This window comes from Amphiura filiformis, chromosome 3, assembly GCF_039555335.1.
Source record: "Amphiura filiformis chromosome 3, Afil_fr2py, whole genome shotgun sequence".
NCBI classification, from domain to species: domain Eukaryota; kingdom Metazoa; phylum Echinodermata; class Ophiuroidea; order Amphilepidida; family Amphiuridae; genus Amphiura; species Amphiura filiformis.
The window spans coordinates 18,179,125-18,194,400 of NC_092630.1; the positions used below are offsets into that span (position 1 = coordinate 18,179,125).

A 15,276-nucleotide genomic window follows, 5' to 3' on the forward strand; every position below is an offset into this window, starting at 1 on the left:
TTAGCTAAATATTACTTTATTCTCTCTCCCTATAACCAGGTGTCGGGTATGCCGCAGTAGTGATGTCATTTTGGCTCAACACGTGGTATGTGATGCCAGTAGCCTGGGCCATACTGTACCTCGTCAAATCCTTTGCAACAACACTGCCTTGGGAAAGCTGTGGTCATTATTGGAATACTGAAAATTGTACAAGTAATTTTTCAGTGACAACTAATAATTCAGCTAATCCAACGAACGAATTTTGGAAGTAAATTATTATGGTTATTTTCCAAAGTGACGAATACCACATTACTATAAACCAGCCAAAAACAGTGGCGTTGCCAATACTTTACCAGAGGGAGGCCAACGTGGGTGTAAAGAAAGGGACAAGGCGACTTTCAGGGAGGACAACATTAATACAAATAGGCAAAAAGCCTTCAAAATTTTTAATCATGACAGGCAGCATCCCACAGAAGGGACAAGGGGAGTGTTGTGGACAACATATCGGTGGATATAATAGAATGGAGCTGGTTCTAGTAATCTGGAATTCGTCACTATGAAAACATATCAAGTGGAACCATTCTTTTATATATACAGATAGGCCTATCAACAATGCAATATTTAGTAAACGAATTTGTATTTTTGCTTGACAAAAGCAAGTGAATGTTTACTCAATACGATATACGTGGCTATTAAAGGAATATGTATATGATTGGCTATAAAAGACTGGTAGAGAGACTAAGGAACACTGGAAACCAACTTTTCGGGGAAGTGGATCAGAATCAGATATAATAATAATAATACACAGACTTAGAGAGCACTTTTTAAATAAAGAATCAAAGCAAGGCTAGACTTTTACACACGCCCGCACGTGAATGGCGTGTACTTTTGTTGTACCTATAAGCTACAGGGTGTCCCTGAAGATTTAACATGACCATTTACTATAATATGCTCGGTAACAATACGCTACTGACACTAAGTTAAAGAAACAACCAAGGATGAATTAAATAATATGTTTATTACTGACTGTTTAACTCTCTTCACGCGGGTGTCGACTGCAGACGACAAGTTTCAATTTTTTTTTAATTCAAAAATTTCAGAAATGTAAATTTTCATGACCATATTTGGAATCAGCATGAAAATTGCATTAAAATGAGTACAAACAAGCCTAGTATTGGTTCAGTAGTTCTTAAGATAGCTCTTGATATTTTGAGAAAATACTTGAACTTTTTCCGTTAAAGCGCATGGCTAGCACGCAGAGCATTAACTTAGCAAGTCACAAGTATCCTCACATCTAAATGGTTAGTTTACTGGTCTTTTTCGCATTTATTGTAACATTATGACCGCAAGAAATTCGGGCGTACTAAAGCTTCTGTCGCCTGTAGCTTTTGAGAGTTACGAGCCCGACTGGTATTACAAAAAAGGGGGGAAATTAAGGTCCAGCCCTGCATATCAGTCATACCTGATGAAGTGTTCCGATGTGAAGGGCGAAATATTGTAGTGAGTAAAAGTTCCCTTGGTTTTGTCAAGCAAAAATACCAATTCGTTTATTCAATCTACAAACCTTTTTTAACACTAATTAGTAAAAAGATGTACAAAATATGAGGGACATGATACTGGTACTGCAAATAGTGTCTGTCCGAATACAAATTACCGGATAATTTAAGTTTGTCATAAATTCAAATCTCAAAGAATATGTCAACTCCTCAAAAAAACTTTCCAAAACGGCTATATATCAGCAATATTTGAAATCCATTTCCATATTGTTTCATATCAATACACACATTGGCCTTTCCTGTCAAATATGACACCAAATTTGTGACTATAACTTTATTAGTGACTGTCTTTGAAAGACAAGGAGGTCTCAAACAAAATGTACCAAATCTGCCATTGTCTGCGCCATTTGCATCAGTAAAAATGAGTAAGGGATATTACACTGTTTCATTAAAAACGGTTTCGAAGTGCTGCCAGCCTGATGTACCGGTCTTCTGTATCCGTTGGTTTTCTTGGGTGGCCACCACTTCTGGGTCTGTCTTTGACATCTCCGGTCTGACGAAACTTTAGCTTGGAGAAACTGCAGGAAACTCCCAAAGTTGCCGCAACATGATTCTGAGGTATGCCAGCCTCAAGCTGACCAATAGCTCTAGCCTTATCCAGATCTGATAATCGAACCATGGTTGATTAGAACTTTCTTGCAAACGACCACTATGAAGAAGTGACCAGCAAGAGAGATTGCCTTACGTTGATAATCCCATCCTTTTATTCATGCATTAACACCCAACCCACACATTGATTCATTCAAAGCAATGAGATGAATGCAGACAATGATCAGTTTGGCACATTTTCTTTGAAGAAAGTTACTCAGCCGTGGATTAAGTTATCATCACAAATGAGATGACAGGAAAGAAAATTTTTTTCACTGATATGAAACAATATGGAGATAGATTTCAAAAGTTTCTGATATACAGCCGTTTTTAAATGTTTCCAAACTTTTTTTGAGGAATTTATTAAAATTATTTTCTGCATATTAATGCAAACTGCGTTCGATTGGGTTCAGTGGTTATTGAGAAACGAATCATTATGTAACGCAGGTCACAACATAGTGCCGTAATTACCTCAAGGGTAAATACTCCACTCTTGAAAATTCTTTTAAAAATAATTGTAGTATATTTATTTTTGCCCAACATATATTTTGTTTTCTGTTGTTATGTAAGGGCAATTAGCATTATCATAAAAATCCTTTCTCATTTCTCACAGTAGAAGGGATGATGTAACATGAATATATCGCACTGCACCAGTACGTTCACGCGGTACCTCTGCATTGAACCATTGATGTTAATGAACACTCGCACCTGCCAGATTAGCATCTTAGATTGTCACGCGTCAGCGCACATTGACTGCACTAGTTTCTGGGCAGTGATGAAAAAGTGTGGCCTATAAATGAGGCTTTTTTTGTTATAAGGTCATCTGTGGGTCACTTGTTGAGGTCAATTCTGAGCACCATTTTGAAAACAGCGTGATTTTTATATGGCTGAAAACATTTGAAATTTGTTCTATTTGACCTGTTCATGAACCTGAATTTGAATGTAACATATAGGATGTATACATTAAGATTGGGATATAAATAATAAATTATTGAAAGTACAATAATAAATTATTGAGATAGTAAACTTAGAACTGATTTGACACACAGTGGTAAAACAGATCCATGAATCAAAAAAATGATTGAAACCAAAAACTTATGAGAAAGTGTGATTTGGCAGGATGGTGGTCGCGGTTTGTGGAACGGGGCTAGTTCTAGATGGTGGCAAGAAACATTAGTAGTTTTCACCACTGCTATGCTATAGTTTGGACATACATGCTGTGTTCTTATGGCTTAAGCAAGATAATGCCATATAGTAAAATGTAAACCTGTATTTTAGCTAGGGTATCTCGAGCTGATACATTGCAGCCAGTTAAAATTACAAAAAATATGGCTCAACAATTAAAATAGAATTCTAATGAATTAGATTTTGGCCAAGTGTAGAACACTGAATCATGTTTTCCAAGTCATAAAAGAAATCACGAACCATTTATTCCATTGATGCATATTAACATTATTTATCTAATAATGTTAACAACACATAATCCAGAACTTAAATAATATCTGATGATAGTAAGCTTTCCAAAATGAATTGAATCTGAAAAAAGATCGAATACAAAAAAGACTCCTTAAACATTTACCTTTTAGGAGCGCTATGAATTTTTTTTCTTCAGAAAATAGATTAATTTCAAGGTCAAATTTGAGGACATATTTTGACAAAAGATTCTATAGCCTTAAATATTACATTTAATTTATTTCAGAAACTACGTCTTGCAGCAGTCAGACGGCATTGAAGAAGTAGGCAACGTACGCTGGGAGCTGGCCCTTACTCTCCTATTCGTATGGATCGTCTGCTACTTTTGTATTTGGAAAGGTGTGAAATGGACAGGAAAGGTAAAATTTAATATGAAAGTGTATCACGGGTACAGCATATCTGGATTTCTTAAGGGGGTACTACACCCCTGTGTTAAATTTGTGACTATTTTTGCATTTTTCTCAAAAAATAATAACACACTGGTAACAAAAGTAATGTATATTATTGGGGCAAGGAATCCAATCACTACACTAAAATTTCAGTGACTCAAGACAAGCGGTTCAGTATATATGATAAGAAATGAGGTACATCCTAGCGGTACCTTATTTCTTATCATAAATAACGAACCGCTTGTCTTGAGTCACTGAAATTCCAGTGTAGTAATTGAATTCCTTGCCCCTATAATATACATAACTTTTGTTGCCACTGTGTTCATAGTTTTTGAGAAAAATGCAAAAATAGACACAAATTAATCGAGGGGTGTAGTACCCCCTTAAGGAATCGAATAGCAACGTTTACACAGTTTTTTTGTGGGACCTGAGAGTGCATCAGACATATCGAATTGCATTCTGAATACGAGGCATGTCCTTCTGATATCAAATAATTTGATTTTTTGAAATTCACAATAAAATTTTATGGCAAATTATTAAAAATTGAAATTGTTTATATTTTTGATATTTAACAGTCGTGGAAGTAAACTTTATAAATCTTATATGTACTTTTAAAAAGTGTATGTAGCTGGGAGGAAAAGCCGTCTGTCATTTCAAAATGTAACCTTTCGTATTGAAGATACACATTCCCCAAGACCTAAAATTGTAAGTTTTTTTTTACTATGTATATCATCAATACAAAAAGTCAAAAATGTTCAAATGATGGACGGGTTTTCCTCACAGCTGCATATACTATACTTACACGTACATATTAGATTTATGAAGTTTACTTCGAGGACTTTTATAATTATGTCAATTTTGAATAATTTGCCCTAAAATTTGTATTATATTAGATTAAACTAATGTACACACAATTGCATGTTGTAATATCATTTCATTTACTCATATATATGAGCGCAAAGGTATATAAAAATATTATTACAATTGGTTTTGCACGGATAATTACGTTTTGTGCCCTACGGTGGGTGGTTAAGCGCGGTGGATTTCAGCAAATTTGAAATATAATCGATTGTATTAAGAGTCTTGTTCAGGCACCAAATAGCAGGTTAAATGCGATCTTGTGGCCATTGAAATAAAGAGTTATCCAAACTTAAAAACCCTGGTGTAAAAAAAAAAAAAAAAAATACATATATGTACTAATTCAGGTATTGTTTTGTATTTATTTCCACAGGTAGTTTACTTTACCGCCCTCTACCCTTATTGTATGCTTTTCATTCTTTTGATTCGTGGTGTGACATTAGACGGCGCCAGTGATGGCATTATTTTTTGCTTGAGACCAAACTTCAGCAAATTAACAGAATCGCAGGTAAGCGTTTATTGACTATGTTATAAACTGCTTGTTTTCTAATATTATCGTCGTTGGGTAGAACTCTAATGTGCATTGGGTCCAGTTTCAAACCTACAAAATGTACAAATTACGATCCGACAGCAAAAGTCCCTACAAATTGTATCAAAATGATTGTACCCATCAGTTTCAAGTAATAATTGATAAGTCCGTTACATCAAAATTCAACATTAGATCCAAATCATTTGTAGATCCAGGTTAAGTTTAGCAACTATTTTAAACTGTTGCGATTTGGTAGTTCACAGCATCTTGTGAGCTTTTGCAAAAATTGCATTGATTATTTCATAGCGAACGTGTAGAAGAATTCAAATATCACATTTATACTTTTGTAGATCATGTGGTTCTTGAGCTATGTTGTAAAGAGGGCTGAAACAACAGCACTTTTGTAAAACGTACATAACTCAATAAATCAAGCACATTTTCAAGGTATATGGTTTGTAGAGTGAACTTTTGCAAAACATCAAAGTGTTATTTTTCAATAATATATTGATATAAATAATGAAAATCGATGTCCCTTAAGAGAAGTCATAAAATTTCACAGAGTATCCAATGTTGCATTTGGAAAAAGAGGCTCTTTATTAAACATCAACATAATTGATTTTTTTAATTTTTTTAACCAAGCGATGGGTATTTAACAGGTTTAAAAACTGGGTCCAATTTCCACATAGGATGGTTTGAATTTCAAGGTCAAATTGCACCAAGAAGATTTTTGCTATCCAGCTACGATTTAAACAATGATTGACTGACTGACTGACTGACTGACTGAGCTACTGACTGACTGACTGACTGACTGACTGACTGACTGACTGACTGACTGACTGACTGACTGACTGACTGAGCTACTGACTGACTGTCCCAGTAACTGACTGCCTGCGGCGACTCATAACCTTAAAATATTAAGTAATCTCTTGTGACAGCTTCTTGGCAATTAAGAGGAAAATATGTAATAATATGTTATTCATATCACAGAGCTAAGGGAACAAACCAAAAGATCGATGACGTCCTATAACTAGTTTCGTTTAGGGGGGGAGGGGGTAAAAATACTCGATTACGTTTGTACAAAAACATCGGTCTGAAGTATGTGTTATTATTATTATTATGTCAACATTTTCAACATTTCATTATTACGTTTCTGGCAGGGAGGGAGGGGGTCGTCTGAGAAACGAAACTAGTTACGTTTATAGGACGTCATCGATCTTTTGGTTTGTTCCCTAATCTAACATGAATTTCAAATATCATACACGCAGATAGAGTCTTGACATTAAGTACGGAATATATGTTCACGAAGTGCCAAGACTAATCTAGTCTGAAAGGGGTCAGCATAAACCGCACGGGTTAAATATTAATTGAGGTGTGTCGGGAGATGGTATAAAATAATTGTGTGATAGAAAATGTTCTTTCCATGTATTTACATTAAGGTGCTCATAATGAAGTACATTTGCCTAAAATGGCTGATTTAAGGAGGCTGAATTTGACCTTTACGGTGGGACACAATTCTGGACTTTATGCACCATTGTTCTGTTACTATCAAAATTTATTGGGGCTTGAGGTGACATTTGTCAATGTACCAAATTTTTTGAAAATGGGAGGACCTTAAAATATGGCTCTTAAAAGTGATATGTAAGCCTACTCAGAAAGTTTGAATATCCCCTGGGGTTAAATGTTATAAACTTACGGTACAAAAACAGCTGCGTGCATTCCTGCTTGTCCAATGAACTCACGCTCTTTCTTTATGTATAGTAAGTTCACAACAATTGGCCCCAGGGGGCGATATAAACTTTATTAGTACGTACCACTTTTAGGGGCCATTTTTTTTCAAAAGCTCCTCCCACTTTCTAAAGTGATACATTACAAGTGCATTTAAGTTCTGACCATACTTATTGGTATTTATGTTCAGTAAATATCACCTTAAACTTGAAATTTGATAATATCAGAAGAACGTTGCCTAAATCCCCCCACAAAACTCCAATTCAATCTCCTTAAGGGAAGAAGTGCACCTAAACTAAACATGTTAGGAACTTCATACTTGGTGTCATTTGCTTTTTATTTGGCGTCCATCTTGGATTTTAGGTGTCGGGTTTCAAAATATAGCATGTCTTTAAAAAAATGTGCAAGTGGCAAGCGCCCTCTTTAGCAATTAGACAATACCGTGACACGATGCTTACATCAACGTCAAAGGCATAGTCTTAGCTCTCAAATGCCGTTTGTTTTGTTCAATTTGCTTGTTTTAATCTCGGGATATGTTTAGTTTAAAACGAAAGGGTAAAATCACAATTGTGCCACTTTTACTAGGGAAGAGGGCCGTACATGTAAATCAATGATAAAACCACTTAAAACAGATTAAAAAATGATAAATTTAGGGATTCAATCATGTTTCACCGTTGCTCATCACCGATTAACAACGATGTGTCCGCGTCGTCTGCGTGGTTTACTTCGCGAGGGCAGCTTTAGCTTTAGCTGCCCGAGCGAAGTAAACCACGCAGACGCGCCGGACGCGAGTTGTTAATCGGTGATGAACAACGGTGAAACATGATTCAATCCCTTCCAACAACGAAAACAAGCTAAAGATCGTATAATTCACATGATTATTTCCCCGATTATTTCATGAGGAATTGACAGTCAGCCTTACAAAAAGATCGGTGATTTCTGTTGATATCAGCAATAAAACTGAATAAAACGGCAATCTTTATCCGATACTTGCAAAATACTGAATTCAACTTGTTAGCGTGATACGCAAACAGATTCCAGACATGACGAATTTTACGCGCTCTCGCGTAACGCGGATGTGCGCTGGCGTTCGCGTATACGCTTACTTCAAAAGTGTGGGTTCATCACGGATTAACAACGGTTGGCTCCTGTACAAAAGTATAGGAAGAGTTGTTGAAAAATATTTCACATTCAGCTGTAAAATTAAATACGTGTGCATGTCAATGATTTTATCATGGTAAATACTGTTTTCTTTGTCACTCAAGATAATTATGTTAAAACAAACAAATATTGCACCTTTACAATTATAATTATAATTATCTTAATGAGCGCGTATTACTTGTTGGGAGAGACGCATCAACATCAGCTATCATTGGTTTACATGTACAGCCCTCTTCCCTAGTAAAAGTGGCACAGTTGTTAACTAAACATATCTCATCGAGATTAAAACAAGCACCTTGAACGAAACAAACGGCATTTGAGAGCTAACTGCACCCTTGACGTTGATGTAAGTGCCATATTTTCTAATTGCCAAACAGGAATTATTTTCCTGATGGCAATATAATATTGAATTGTTTCTTCCGGTGGTACTCAAGTATATAAGGTATACGGGGATGTGCCGCTTCAGAGGGTCGCTTTTTACAAAAAAAATCCCTAAACATGGGTCCCGATTTGAAAAAAAAATGTCAAAAACGGTTAAATCGGCCGTTTCTTTAGTAGGTAAAAAATCCCTTAACATGTGTAGGGGTTTCAGAGCTCCCTGTCCAAATGTGATTCTTAACATAAGTAAAATGAGACAATATGATGATGTTCGTTCTGTTATTTATTTTTTATAAATCAAGGTTTGGATTGATGCCGCTACGCAGATATTCTTTTCATATGGTATTGGCTTAGGAAGTCTTATTGCGCTTGGAAGTTATAACAAATTTAACAATAATGTATATAAGTAAGTACCGTATTAAGGCATGAGTTTTTTTAATTGAACGGGTTCCGGACTTTTAAAACTGGTTAATCTATTATGATATATTTAAAATTATTGAATATGGAAAAATACATTACATTACTTTACATATTACATATTACATTTCATTACATTGCATTGCATTGCATTGCATTTCATTGCATTGCATTGCATTGCATTGCATTGCATTGCATTGCATTGCATTGCATTGCATTGCATTACATTACATTACATTATACATGTTATATGGTACATAAATTATACTAAATTGACATGTCAATCATTTCTTTACAGAGATGCGCTGATTGTGTCGTGTATAAACAGTGGAACCAGTTTCTTTGCAGGATTTGTGGTATTTTCGACACTCGGATTCATGTCAAAGATCACGGGCAAAGATGTTGAAGATGTCGTCGCATCTGGTATAACTTTACTAGTTTCTCATTGTTATCATAATTATTTAATGCGAGCGAGCAAATTAAAGATGAATACCACTAAATGGTAACATATAGCAATTTTAACATTAGTAAACTTTGTATTCATCTTTTAAAATTTCTATTGTTTCTATATCAGTGCATTAAAACATTATTTTTCACAATCTGTAGGACCTGGTTTGGCATTTTTGGCTTACCCAGCTGCCATCGCTCAATTGCCGATCTCACCACTGTGGGCATTTGCATTCTTTTCTATGATCTTCATGCTTGGACTCGACAGTCAGGTGAGGCAGGGACCTGGGTGAGGGCAATGCAATCTAACCTACTACAATTGGATGCACGTAGCTCAGTTTTCAAATGGAAAAATGCCTAGTTGCTGAGGCTTGTGAGTAAGCTCACTTTTAAATCACTGCGCTTTTTTAAAATCAATGTTGTGTTTTTGTTTTTGTTTCTTGACAGTTTTGCACCATGGAAGGTTTCTTCACAGCTTGTATAGATGAATGGCCCAGATATCTTAGACCTCACAAAGAAATTTTCATTGCAATTGTTTGTGTTATTTCTTATCTTATTGGCCTCTCTATGATCACCGAGGTATGTAGTATGCATCATTTTTGTTTAAATTCCAGTGCCATTTCATTGAAAATTAGTAAACCGACATGAGATGTTGTTTATTCTCTCGGGTGGAGTACAGCATGGCATATTTTCATACTACTCGGAAGAAAGCAAAATATAATCTTCACGACGCTATTTTGCTTACTTGCTTGCTTAAGATGAGTGGTGTCCTCGAACTACAACAGCACGCCAAGTCCTTCTGTCCTGCATGGCCGTTCCCAAATCCATAACATCCAGTCCAGTGTCCTGTTTCAATACATCCACATATGTTAGAGGGGGTCTACCAGGTTTTCTGTTTCCATGTTTTGGTGTCCAGTGGATCAGCTTAGCTACAGGCTCATTTTTGCTTCTGTACGCGTGCCCAGCGAAACGTGTCCTCCTCTCTCTGATCTTCTGTAGGTCACCATATAGTTCTTTAAGCTATTTTAATTGAATAAAAAAAAGTCCATTTGACCTCCGGGGGGCACTCAACACAAAGGACCATACGGGTATGCTCCCCCGGAAAACCCCCCTTTTTGGATTCGCAGCTCCGAAAGACCCCTATATTTGACCAAAATAGAGCTCCGAAACACCCTTGATTTTGATAATTTCAGCTCTGAAAGGTTTTTTCAGGCGATTTTCAACCAGAAAGCCAAGAAAGACCCTTGATTTGGACTGTTCGCAGCTCCTAAAGTCCCTATTTTACTTGTTCGCAGCTCCAAAAGACCCCCTTTTATCGGTACGCCGTCAGCTCCCAAAGACCCACCACCTCAAAATTCTGGGGGAGCATATACCCACCAACATTTTTCGATGCGAAGTTTTTACCAAAAGAGTCAATGATGGCTTTTCTGTGACCTTTTGTAACTATGACCATTTTTAAAATCAAAGGTCAGCCCAACAAAATGGCAAATTTACCACGCTTTTTCTATGTATTTGTTATCCTTTATCAGGGAGGAATCTATGTGTTTGAATTATTCAACAACTATTCTGCTAGTGGAATTAGTCTTCTATTCTTGGTATTCTTCCAAACAATTGCAATATCTTGGATTTATGGTAAGTGCACTAGGCCAAGACTAAACCTAAATTGTGTTTATACAATGCATTCTAAATAATACATCCTACTAATACAGGTCCCTGAATGAATATATTAAATGTCAAGAAAAGTCAGCCCATGCAAACTATGAAAAAAGTTTCAAGCTTTATACCGATTCCCATGTATTCCTCTGGTCATAAATATTCAGAAACAGTATAGTTCTACCTATCTGTGATGTATAATGGTTCTTGAGTTATAAGCAAAAAGGTTTGTTTGCCTTCTACAGGCAGTTACCAAGCTTCTTCTAAAATAGGTATTAACCGTTTTTTGGAGAATGACGTCATATATCTATGATTATAAACCATGCCATATTGCTCACACAGCAGTAACTGCCCATATACTCGAATAGCAAAACTTGTTGAGTCCAAGTACAAATATTGACATTAGAGCCCAAAGATGAGTTGATATATGTTATTGCCAACATTTCCATCCGTAAATTTGAGCTGTTGAAACAGCAAAACTTTTGAATATATATATTATAGTCATTTCAACTCAACAATAAACTTTCAACATATTCCATTCCATTGTGCATACTTAGGGTTCCTCTAAAATATATTTTAAAATGTGTTTATGACTAGAAACGCACCTCATGACATACAGCCGTGTCAGTCACTGCATGGCAAAAACGGTTGATACCTATTTTATGATGATAAGTAACGGAAAGGAGTTAAAATTTAGAAACGCTCAGATTTAGCCCAAAGTTGTTTCAAATTGTTCCTCTTGCAAATAAAGAATACTATAGTTGGCACCGTCGAAGATGTTTCGATGCATATGTAACATCATAAAATAGATTGACACCTTTTTCCATGATACCTTGGTAACTAAGTAACCATGATATGGCCAACTATTCCTAATTTGAGATCATTTTAAAGAATATTGGACCATTTTTACAATGTTGACACCTGTGGAGTCCAAAATATAACATTTGACCTATAGTTAGCAAACGGTGCATCAAAGGCAGGTCAAACAATAACTTGTCTGAATCCTTATGACTAGAGGAATACTCTGGTGTTGGTTTTAGCAAGATTTTAAACTGTATAATGATTGCTAACATTTTTCTCATATTTCGCATGGGTTGATTAAGTATGTTCATACAGGAACGAAATAGAGTTTCCTTATAATTGGCCCCTCCCAGCCGTTGATGGCGTTTTGGCTAGGATAACTCAGATAAAGTGAGGACGTTTGTCTAGGCTAGCTACACAATTGTCCTCGCTTTCAGTTTTGCGCTTCGCTAATTCCGGCCTGATTTGAGTAAGCCGAGCTACGCCATAAACGGCTGGAAGGGCCAATTATAAGAAACCTCTATAGAAATACATTGTGAACACAGACTTTAGGTTGCACATTTTTGTCCTTTTGAAATTTGTGAAGCTAATAGTCCTTGCATCGCATCTGTGCATGTATTTAAGGTATAGCTCATTGTTCAAGATCACCTTTTTGTCTGCGAATGTCAGGCTTATAGTCACGTGAGTCCTGAGTTTTGCGATCGGAGTGTCATCTCTTATAATTTGGTACTCTCAGATTAGTGACTTCTTGTAGAGGATATTAAGTGGTATCACTGGATACAGGCGACCCACCACTATATATTGGTTCCAAATATCGCTTATTTTACTCATTTCATAAGAAAGAGTGTTTGGATCGTATAATTATTTGTATAAATTTCTTCCTTTCAGGTGTTAATCGTTTCTACAAAAATTTGGAACAGATGATTGGTTTTCAACCATTTATATGGTGGAAATTGTGTTGGACTATATTTACACCGGTTATAACAAGCGTAAGTTTTATTTTAAAATTATTATCCATTAATTAATTAATTAATTAATTAATTAATTAATTAATTTATTTATTTATTTATTTATTTATTTATTTATTTATTTATTTATTTATTTATTTATATGATCTTAGACGAGCAATTTAGACGAGCAATTAGAAGATTAATTTAGACGAGCAAAGATTATGGCTAGGTCATCATTCGCTCAGTCGAAGCCAACATGTATTGAGGCCAATGCTCGTGTTTCTAGTAATTATTTCGTGGATGACAGAGTGGACAAGGTATATAGAATACATAACTATATCCATGTCAGGCTATTCAATTGAATAATATTTGTCAACTAATAAAAACAGTTTTGAACGTTTTTATTTCTAAATTTCTCTAATAAATATACACAAATAATTTAGTTCGTCTCACGAATTCTACTAAAAAGGTCTAGTATGACAAATACTTTTGTGGGGTATTCTAAAACTGTTCCGCAATGAGAAATAATCAAGCTTTAAAGGATGTCCCCGACAATCACAACATTATGCCTTATATGTTAGAAAAATAATTATCAAGCACGAATCACGTGGTTTTATTTAAAACAAACTCATATTGACCATAAAAACGATTAAAAACAGCCGGCTCTCAACACGCGATATTCAAAACTCCCACGCACCGAATTTGCCTGTGGCAATGACGTCCCAGTAACTCAATGACGGCTGGCGATAATTGAGCACAATAACCATGACGTCATTGCCACAGGCAATTTCGGCGCGGGAATTTTGAATATTGCGTGTTGAGAGCCAGCTGTTTTTATTCGTTTTTATGGTCAATATGAGTTTGTTTTAAATAAAACCACGTAATTCGTGCTTGACAATTGAATATATGAATACAAAACCCACCCAAGTCCATACTTTGGCCAAATTGAGTTAAGCATGGGAAATTGTTGCTATACATAGGCCTGTCATATGTATGAAAGAACAACTCAAATTCATCCACTGTGTCTATTGAGCATGTAAAAAATAGCATGTATGAAAGAATCACCCAATTCCATGATTTGAGTCTTGTAACATATTGATTGAAATCAAGTATGTATAAAAGTCCACTTGTAACACATTCATTGCTAGAGAGTGACTTTTGGAAAAAAAATGGGTTTAATAAAGGAAAGTGTGTGGTTTATATTACATGGCAGAATGCTTATCAACATTATACATACCTGTGTGCTTTATTTTGTATTATCTTACTAGTGGTAATCTCATTCTAACATTGTTGTCTTTGTATATGATTCAAAAACCACCCAAGTCCAAAATTTAAAATGAACCCCACGAAGTCCCTGAAATGCTAATCGTCATACCTAATACAGGTTAATCCACTCATTTGCACGTAAAACTTACCATATTGACCAAGTAAATCTAACTGAAGGAATTAAAATGATACACAGGTTTTTCTCTCAAAATCACTTCCCATGGACTTGGGTGGCTTTTGTATTCATGTATTCAATTGTTTTTCTAACATGAGGCATAATTGCCGGAGTGTTCCTTTAAACAATGTGGTTATTTTAACGTGTGGTCTCAACACAAGATTAGAAAGTACCTCAAATGTTTGGTCATAACTTTGACCTTCATTAGGAGACTGGTAACCCAGGTCAATGGACACTTGACCCCAACATGTGATCCCGAAACCTGGGTTTGATTTCGATGAGTTTCGGGTGTGGGGTCGTACGTGATAGCGTTACAGCTATACCACTTCCTAATTGTATTAGAGTGCCTACAACTAGCAAATATAATTGTGACGTGGGGGTCTAGAAACTATTTTAACACCTCTTTCTGTCCTGTTTCAAGAAATTGCAGAATCTAGTCCGCCCCTCATTTCCAGAGCATCCAATATTAGATTTGGACGAAACGAGACTTTGCAATAAAACTGATGGATACCTATCATTTTGATACAGAATATATTATTATTCCGAAATTCGGAATTCGACATAACGAAGCGTAACCAACATTTCAAACTCTATTAGTTAAAACAGCTATGCTAATACGTTTATTATTTTTGTATTAGTTACTCCAATGTCATATTAAAATAAAGGGAATTCAACCAAATCAACAATAGCATAACACTAATTATATCCGTACATTGTTATTTGCAGGGCGTATTCTTTTTTTACTTAGCGAAGTACGAGGCATTGACGCTCTGGGATGGTAAATATGTATATCCATCATGGGGAGAGGCAATCGGTTGGTTGCTGGGGTTGAGTTCTATGGCATGCATTCCAGGGTATGCAATATATATTATTATTGTTACTCCTGGAACATTTTTAGAGGTAGGTAAACCAATGATTTTCGCGTAGTGGT

General features: G+C 35.8%; 1 protein-coding gene across 1 annotated transcript in view; it reads left to right on the forward strand.

Annotated features, from left to right (window-relative positions):
- LOC140148154 (sodium- and chloride-dependent GABA transporter 1-like) overlaps window positions 1–15,276 on the forward strand; it is a 140,408-nt gene that overhangs the window by 110,437 nt on the left and 14,695 nt on the right. Inside the window, exons 3-12 of the mRNA XM_072170014.1 lie at window positions 40–247; window positions 3,823–3,955; window positions 5,217–5,351; window positions 8,939–9,042; window positions 9,352–9,476; window positions 9,660–9,772; window positions 9,948–10,079; window positions 11,030–11,132; window positions 12,843–12,943; window positions 15,072–15,245. Coding sequence (XP_072026115.1) covers window positions 40–247; window positions 3,823–3,955; window positions 5,217–5,351; window positions 8,939–9,042; window positions 9,352–9,476; window positions 9,660–9,772; window positions 9,948–10,079; window positions 11,030–11,132; window positions 12,843–12,943; window positions 15,072–15,245 — 1,328 coding nt within the window. The remainder of the gene's footprint in view (window positions 1–39; window positions 248–3,822; window positions 3,956–5,216; window positions 5,352–8,938; window positions 9,043–9,351; window positions 9,477–9,659; window positions 9,773–9,947; window positions 10,080–11,029; window positions 11,133–12,842; window positions 12,944–15,071; window positions 15,246–15,276) is intronic.